The 9,726-nt window shown below is 37.5% G+C and overlaps 1 protein-coding gene across 1 annotated transcript; it reads left to right on the top strand.

Annotated features, from left to right (window-relative positions):
* The first annotated feature begins 3,323 nt into the window (after positions 1-3,323).
* Positions 3,324-9,483, top strand: LOC139192598 (uncharacterized). Its single transcript, XM_070814879.1, has 3 exons — positions 3,324-3,491; positions 3,623-3,704; positions 8,993-9,483. The coding sequence occupies exons 1-3, from the start codon at positions 3,489-3,491 to the stop codon at positions 9,370-9,372; spliced, it is 465 nt and encodes a 154-aa protein (XP_070670980.1). The 5' UTR covers positions 3,324-3,488; the 3' UTR covers positions 9,373-9,483.
* Positions 9,484-9,726: the final 243 nt, after the last annotated feature.

The following is a 9,726-nucleotide window of genomic DNA, read 5'->3' as shown; positions in this document are numbered from 1 at the left end:
GATGCATTAGCATCAACATATGACACAGTTTTAAATGAGGGTTAATGCTACAACCGTGTTAAGAAAAGTTAGAAATTGCATGGAATAATATTACTTTTTTACGGCAAGTGTTTCTTGTCATCTATTATTTTTTATGGTTATCTTTTTCAGTCCTAGATTTATGAACTTAATGACTTTTAATTTGTCTTTAAACCATACAAATGTGCATAACTGGTATGACCATAACTGAAGTTCCCCGTGAAACAACACCATCTTCTCCTCTATCAATAATGTCAGCATCATCAAATCTTTCATCACCGTGTCCCCATAAGTCTGGCTTCCCTTTTTTTATTGTAGATTGAATGCAATTTTTGCTTAAAGTAAGGCAACACAACCTAATACATATTGGTTCACAAATCATCAGCTGAGAGAGAAAAAAAGCTGACATAGCACTATGTTGAAAAAAATTGGATGATTTTGGATGAGTGAAGTTTGAAATGGTTTAGGATATTGAGGTAGGGAAAATCCCCAATTCCAGTTCTGATTGTTCACTTTTTCATTTTCTTTGTTCATTGCAGATTCATGAACAGGATTGGGACTACAAAGTGGAAGCCCTGAAAAATTTCGTTTTGGAATCGGAGCTCCCTCGCCAGTGATTCGATCGGGTATTGATCATATCCCTTTTCCATTTTTACCATCACCAAATTGGATGTGTGTTTTCCCTTTCAGTTCTTGGTTCTATCCATTTTGCACTCCTATAATTTCCCAAATCATTTGCATACAAACTGACATAAAAAACATAAAGAAAGACAATTATGGAGTGCATGCTGATGCTTATTTAACTGAATTTTTGTTTTTATTTTCATATAAAAGTGTGCTTTTACCAATTGGTTTGCAGCCTTGTTATATTTGCAAAATAGTGCCTCATGTTTATTATGATCATCTTAATTAGTTAGACTTTCAATTTAATGTCATATATGTATTCTTACTCTTCAACTTAATATTATGACGTGCTATGACTTGGAGAAATACTATTATGTTTGACACTATTTGACCAATTAGTCAGACTTTCAAAAATCTTGGTTTTACAGGACATGTTTATCATTTCAGTTAAATTATATGGACAATTGTGACATAGCCATTTCTTATTTAAGAAAACATAGTCATTTCTTATTTAACAGAAAAAGATGTACTGAATTAAGCTTAACTGTTTTATGACGTAATATTTATAGCGTTGTCAGGAATAACCTCAATTATTTCAGTTGGCTTAGCCTGGTCTTCTCTTGGCTGATTCTTCATCAACTCCTCCTGCTTAACCTCAATTATTTAAGTTGGCATTGGTTGCAGACCCATTTGTCATACACACTTATTGGTTGCAAACCCATGTGTTGAGGCTCAAAGAAAAAGGAAGGCGGGGGGGGGGGAGTGTATTCTTGCCATAGATTTTTTGTTGGCAATGAGCCTTGAAGAAAAGGGAAGGTGATAACAGCGGAAGAGGTGGCTTTTTGCTTTTGGCCTTTTGTTTTCTTCATTTTGCTGAATGTTGAGATTTGAGAAAAGAACTTCTAATGTTGAACCCCAATTCGAGAAGATAATGTGATCAAAATTTCAATTATGAAGAAAACAAATATTCATAACTGTTATTATGTCCAAGATCAAACCAATTATGAACAATTGTTGTCCTCTAACAAATAAATTTTGACCCATGTTTAGTTATTCATAATCTTCTTCATAATCTCAAATATCCATGTAGTCCAAAATCATCTCTAAACACCGGCGGGGTTCGAGAAGGATTTTGAATATCATAACAGTTATTCATAATCATGATTTTGTTAAGGAACCTTGCGTACATGCATTGTTTTTTTTTTATCCATTTGAACCGAATCATCCCATCCCCATCCGCACCCCAACGACCAACAAAGCACCCCAAAATTTCTTAAGATGTGTTGATCACAAATTCTTGGACATCATATCCTTAAACTAATGAACCAATATTACTAATAAACATAATAACTGAGAAACCAAAATTACTAAAATTTTAAGGATATCATAACATTTTAGAGCTTATATGTGCATTGTTGAGTTATTAGAGCAAACTAATAAATATAATGAACCTACATTGAATACAAATTCTTCTTTGTCATGTGGTAGTCTTTTTAGCCACTTATTACAGGTATTACACATTTCTAAAAACTTTTTATATTATGTCCAGCCCACATCCGTCATTTATGATAGGGTTTAGGGGTATTTAAAAAGTTTAAAATTCTACTCACCCAGTTTACATAAAAAATTAAAACTCTATAAACGATGCTAATTTATAAAAGAAAAAAACATGAAAGCTAAATCATATCAAAGTCCTAACAGCAACCGGCGAGGGTATATAGGCCCGTCATTTCCTTGCACTGATAATTATTGCACTTCAAAAGTATTTTGTGATCATTTTATTTTGTTCTTTTGTATTATAGTGTTGTGTAGATAAATGTTTTTTCTTCTTCTATTCGTAGGCATCTGTGTAGACTTTTTCATATTTGTGAAATGTCATAGAATTTGTATTCAATTTAGGTTCATTATGTTTATTTTTTAATTTTTTAGATAAATTTTTCCATGGAGCATGCTCAAAGTTGTGCAAGACAACGGCGTCATATAATACACCTTTAGGGGCGCGTAGCACCTGTGATGCAAAAATGCCTCTTGCACTCACTAACGTGCGTGCGGAGAGTCTAGTTTTTTATAGAAAGAAAAAGACAAAATAGAGAATATGAGAGGAGAAGATGGAAATTGATGGAAAAAATGAGGAGAGAGAATCCTAGTCTGAGTTTCAAACTCGCATGGATGAATTACCCAACACCCTATCCAATAAGATATTGGACTATATGCCGTCCTTAAGCCTGATCTGATCAGTTATATATGTAATTCACTGATTAATCAAATTAAACATATACGTATGTATGAATGTAAAAAGATGACAAAAATCTCGAACCCTAATTAGAAGAACCCCATAAATGCACCATATTTGGTTTTTCTCTGTTTGGGTTTTACCTACCAAACCGTAATAAAACACCATATTACTTCATAACAGAATAACTCTAATAAATTGTAACAAAATGGAAGAAATCAAGAAGAGTATTCCCAAGTTGTTACTGTTTTTTCTAATTATTTTTCATGATTGTCCAACAAAAAGATATATTAATTAAAGAGCGAATATTTTTTATTCTGTTTTCAAAACCACAAGTTAAAGAGTGAAGATCCGAAATAAGAAATTGCATAGAACCAAAATCTTTGTTTTTGTTGGGAAGAGAGAATTTTGTCAAAAAAAAGGAAAGAGAGAATTGAACCCACTCAACCAAAAAAATAAAATAAAATAAAATTCCAATTTCAAAGTCTGATCGCTATAAATTGGGAGTGCATCCCACCCCTCCTCGTGTAAAACTCAAAATCTTCGTCACCTAACCTTCTCTGTTGGCACCCTGCTTCTTGATTCTCTCTCACTCTCACGACTCCCGAACCTGATGGTAAGTTTCTATCTATCTCGTTACGCCGATGCCGATACTGATATCTATCTATCAATATCTTTTGGTTATAATTAGTTTAAAATTGATTATGATCAATATTTTTCTTCTATGGCTTTCAATTTTTTTTGTAGGCTTCTGCCAATGACAAAATTGTTGTTTACGATCCATTGCGCCCTGTGTATGTCAGTTACCCACCATCCCATGAAGAAACTGGTAATTTCTCTTTTATGCTGTTATTTTTGGAAATAGGTTTCTCCAAAGAATTTCATTAACTAGAATAATTAAATTGTGGTGTAGTATGTTGGAAACCTAGGTTGAACCCTCACAAATGATCACGTAAGTATGTGTTTGTTTTGGTACTCAAATGCTGGGAGAATATGCCTTCTTTCATTAAAGAGCAAGCATGGCTTTAAATAGCTTTACAAAGAAAGATGAATCCTGAAAATAAGCAGCCCACGTTTTACAACCCTAGAACGTGGTATTAGACTAAGTCAAGCAAACAACAGAAACAAATAACTTATCCCTAAAGACTAGGGCTTATTAACCATAACTGAAACAAACCCTACAAACTAGGAACTAAGAGACCTAACCCTAACGGCTAGGAAACCCTAACAACTTCAACATCCTCCCTTAAACTGAAAGCGGTCAGCAATCAGTTTATATCCATGAAAGATTGAACACCCAATAGCCCTCGCAGTTTCTGAAACACGTCCAGCTTCAGAGGCTTGGTCATGATATCTGCAACCTGCTCTTGTGAAGAACAATGAACCAATCCTACAACTTCATCCTTGGTGAGCTCTCGAAGGAAATGGAATCGAATATCTATGTGTTTACTACGCCCATGCATTACTGGATTTTTCGATAGCTTAATAGTAGAACTATTATCACACAAAATTGTTGTGGACTTGCACGGTTCATGATCGAGATACTGTAAGATCCTCCTTAACCAAACTGCTTGACATGCACTTGAAGCTGCAGCTACGAATTCAGCTTCAGTGGTAGATAACGTAACCACAGGTTGTTTCTTTGAGGACCATGAGATTGCCCCTGAGCTCAACATAAAAACGTATCCAGAAGTGCTTTTTCTATCATCCAAATCTCCGGCATAATCACTGTCTGTGTACCCGAGAAGTTCTTCTCTTCCTCCCTTCTTGTAGAACAGTCCAAAATTCACAGTGCCCTTTAAGTACCTCAATACTCTTTTTGCTGCTTTCAGATGTAGTTCAGTAGGTCGTTCCATGAACCTACTAATTAAGCTGATGACATACATCATATTGGGTCGCGTTGCAGTTAAATACATAAGACTGCCTACAACTCGTTTATACAAAGTGCTATCAACTTCTATTCCTTCTTCATCCTTCATTATTTTGAACCCAGGGACAATTGGGTTATGAACTGCATTGCATTGGTCCATGTTAAACCTTTCTAACACTTCTTGAGCATATTTCCGCTGACTAACATAAATACCTTCTGACCTTTGGATCACTTCTAAGCCAAGGAAATAGCTCATTTTCCCAAGGTCGGTCATGTCAAACTCAGTCATCATTGAATGTTTGAAATCTCTAAACATGGACTCATCATTCCCAGTGAATATAAGATCATCAACATAAAGGCAAACAATTAACATTTTACCTTTAATCTGCCTTTTGACGAACAAGGTGTGTTCATGTGGACACTTCTCGAAGCCTTCCTTCATGAAATAGGACTCAATGCGGCTGTACCAGGCTCTAGAAGCCTGTTTCAGACCGTATAGAGCCTTTTTGAGCTTATAAACCTTGTGCTCCTGCCCCTTTTGTTCGTAACCTGGAGGTTGTGCAATGAATACCTCTTCATTAATTTCACCATGGAGGAACACTGACTTCATATCTAACTGATACACATTCCAGTCATTTCAAGCTGCGAGTGAGAGAATAACACGAATTGTATCCAAACGAGCTACGGGCGCAAACATTTCTGCATAATCAATCCCATATTGCTGGCTATACCCATTTGCAACCAGATGAGCCTTGTACTTGTCTACTTCTCATTTCTCATTGAGCTTCGTTTTGTAGATCCATTTGACCCCAACTATTCTCCCTTCTACTGGCATTTCGACTAGCTCCCATGTATTATTTCTTTCTATTGCTTCAATTTCTGACTCCATCGCTTTTCTCCATTTGTCACTTTTCACAGCTTCCTCATAAGTGATCGGGTCTGATTCGGCAAATAAAGCTAGATGAGCCATGTCTTCCTCCTCGGAGAGACCTTCTCCACTCACATAATCTCTCATCCACACTGGTTGTCTTCTATCTCGTCCCGCTCGCCCGGCTATGTCTGCCTGATCATTGTGATCAGGATCCTCGCTGTCTGGTGCTATTTCTTCTGTTGCCGATTCTGCTGCATTGTTTTCATTTCCTGGGTTGCCTCCTTCATTTGATTCCCATTCAAGATCAGCTATGGTTGTCTCCTGATAAGTGTCATCCCAGTCCCAAGCTTTGTCTTTTTCAAAGACCACATCTCGACTTATCACGATCTTCTTAGTGATTGGATCATATAGCCGATAGGCTTTGGATTCCTCGCTGACTCCAAGTAGAATGCATTTCTTACTCTTATCATCAAGCTTGATTCTCTTACGGTCAGGAACATGCACGTGTGCTACACATCTGAATACCCTAAAGTGCTCCACTGATGGTTTGGAGCCACTCCAGGCTTCTTCTAGCGTCATATTTCTCACTGCTAGGGTTGGACTTTTGTTGAGCACGTGAATGGCCCAATTCACTACTTCTGGCCAGAAAGTTCGTGGCATTTTCTTCTCTGTAATCATACTTCGAACCATGTTCATAATAGTTCGATTCTTCCTTTCTGCGACACCATTCTGTTGGGGAGTGTAGGCAGCTATTAATTGCCTTTGAATCCCATGCATGTTGCAAAACTCAGTAAACTCATGTGAAATGAACTCGCCTCCATGATCTGTACGCAGAGTTCTTATGCTTAAACTGCTTTCCTTTTCAACCCTAGCCTTAAAAGTTTTAAACACACTGAGGGCTTCTGACTTTTCAACCAAATGATACACCCAAGTTTTCCTATTGTAATCATCAGTGAAAGTAATGAGATACCTCTTTTGACTGTTGGAGATTGGATTAATAGGCCCACATATGTCTGCATGCACGAGTTGAAGGCTCTGAGTTGCTCTCCACGTACTTTGTGTTGGGTGTTGGGAAGGAATCTCGTTGTTGCTTTCCCACCAAACACTCTTCACAGACTTCCTTGTGTGCTTTGAACTTTGGTAAACCCTTCACCATATTCTTTTGCTGGAGAACCCTTAGACCGCTCCAACCCAAATGTCCATATCTGCGATGCCATAGTTGAGGTTGATCGTCCGTCATAATGTTCAAACATTGATGTCCTTGGGGCTGTATGCGGGCTAGTAAGATGAACATGCGGTTTTCCACCATCATGGTTTCCCAAATTAATCCTCTCTCTGGATGATAAATCCTGCATCTTCCACTTTTGATAAAAATGGCGAGACCCTTCTCTTGCAGTTGTCCAACACTTAGCAAATTGTGTTTTAACCCTGGCACATAAAATACTTCAGTGATAACTTGCATAATTCCGTTGACTTCCATACGGACATTTCCTTTTCCTAGCACATCCAAGCTTGAATTGTTCCCCAACTTTAATGACTTTCTGAATGTATTATCCAAGGCTGTAAACAACTCATTCTTACCACACATATGATTGCTGCATCCCGAGTACAGGAACCACAATTCTTCTCTATTGGCCTCCTTGATATCCACGTAGGCCATCAATAGCATTTCTTCACTAGTTTCTGCATATAAGCCTTTTGAGTCCTTCCCCTTCTTAGGACACTCCCACTGAAAGTGCCCAAGTTCATGACAGTTGTAGCACTCAAGGGTAGTTCTATCTAGACTGGTTCTACCCATTCCTCGTCCTCTTCCTCTAGAACTGCTACGACCACCTCTCCCACCTTGTTTGAGATCATGAGTCACCTGTAAGACTTGCTCATCCATTGAGTGTCGCCCCATTCTTTGCTCATGCACAAGTAAACTGCTTTGTAGCTCATCTATGGACAAGATATCTAGATCATTCGATTCTTCAATAGAGCATACAACATAATCATATTTGGCAGTCATTGATCTCAGGATCTTTTCGATGACCACCACGTCTTCCATCTTTTCCCCATGAATCCTCATCTTGTTGGCTATAGTGAGAGTACGTGCAAAATACTCGTTCACTGATTCTCCTTCCTTCATGTGCAAAATTTCAAACTCTTTGCGAAGAGCTTGTAACTGTGCCCGCTTAACTCTTGCTGTGCCTTGGTATTTCTGCTTCAAGGAGTCCCAGATGTCCTTCGAGGTCTCCTTCTTCAATATCGTCTCCAGGATTGATCGGTCAATGGCCTGGAACAAGTAATTCTTGGTCTTCAAATCTTTGAGTCTCAAATCTTCAATGGTCTTCTTCTGTCCATCTGTGAGATCATCTGCTGCTGCAGGGATTCCGGTCTCCACCAAGCTCCAATACTCCTTGGAGCGTAGGAAATTCTCCATAAGCATGCTCCAATGATCATAATGTCCGTCAAACCTCGGAATTGCAGGCTGTACAAAGCTGCTTTCAGTCGTCATGGCGTCGTTGTTGAGCGATGAATCTAGCTTCAATCAGGCCTCGTGGTGGGGCTCTGATACCAGATGTTGGAAACCTAGGTTGAACCCTCACAAATGATCACGTAAGTATGTGTTTGTTTTGGTACTCAAATGCTGGGAGAATATGCCTTCTTTCATTAAAGAGCAAGCATGGCTTTAAATAGCCTTACAAAGAAAGATGAATCCTGAAAATAAGCAGCCCACGTTTTACAACCCTAGAACGTGGTATTAGACTAAGTCAAGCAAACAACAGAAACAAATAACTTATCCCTAAAGACTAGGGCTTATTAACCATAACTGAAACAAACCCTACAAACTAGGAACTAAGAGACCTAACCCTAACGGCTAGGAAACCCTAACAACTTCAACATAGTATACTTTTTAGCAAAAGAAAAAGGGCCAAAAACATTTGTTTTTAAATTTATAAAAAAATCATATTCTCTATAGTATCATGAAGCAATTTGGGGTTTGAATTAAAGTTTGTCAGCGAGCACCCTTCTTGATGTTGAATTAGGGTTTGTCGACGAACACCGTGTCAATTTCGGAATTCAATTATGGCTTTTCGACAAACACCCTTCTAGATGTTGAATTAGGGTCTGACACATATATGACTAACAATATTTAGCAAAAGAAAAAAAAAAGTATAAGAAAAAAATTGTTATGATCGATAGGATTTGTTCCAACCTGACGAGAAAGAGCAAGTAAATGAAGGTTCTGAAAGGACACCTTATGCATATTACTCATATTTAATTAGTTGGAGTTTGAGATTTTTATCTGCCTCTTTATATTCATACATGTTAATTTGATTAATCTGTGAATTAATGATTTACATATAAATATATATATGTATATATTGATCAGACTTGAGGAGGGAAGTTGCTAGTGATAATACTTATAAGGGAAAGAGTGCTTCGCAGCATTTCACAACTGGCAAGAGGACTATGGAGCCAGATGATGAAGTGACTTATGGGGCAAAGACAAAGGTGGTCTGTCGTGACTATGGACCTCCTGGTGGCGACGGTATTTGGTCGAGGCGAAAGGAGCGAAAGGAGCATTTCGCAAATCTTAGGGCTAAAGGATTGCTTGAAAATCTTGGGTTTAAAATTTGCAAGGAACCTTTTGCTGAGAAATATGAAGCCAAGTATACAGCTTGGTTGGAGTGTGCCAAGAAGATTGTCTACAAAAGTGCACGTCAAGAAACTTGTGGGAGTTTAGAGACGTCGATCGGAAGCAGTTCTTGAGGAGGGAGGCTGCTCGATTAAATTAATAATATGAAGTATCTAACTATACATTTTTATTAATTTGAACTGGAAGACTTGATGTTTTAAGTTTGGTAGATTTGGAAGAATTAATGTTGTTGGGACTGTATGGTTAGTTGATATTTGTTGTGTTGGCAACGGAATGGAAAACAAGTTTCTTCTGACATTCTCGGGAATTTATCTTTTGCTGAAAATAAATTAGTTTTTTAAGCAGGGGTTGTTTTCAGGGACACAATACTCATTATTTATCTACTTGTAAACTGGGATTTTTTGTTCTCTTTACTCAATACAAATAAATTAATTTTTTATATTTCTAAATTATTGGATTTTTTTTTA

This window comes from Malus domestica, chromosome 15, assembly GCF_042453785.1.
Source record: "Malus domestica chromosome 15, GDT2T_hap1".
Classification (NCBI taxonomy): Eukaryota; Viridiplantae; Streptophyta; class Magnoliopsida; order Rosales; family Rosaceae; genus Malus; species Malus domestica.
Note: the sequence above shows the minus strand (reverse complement) of the source record. Positions and strands in the feature narration are given on the sequence as shown.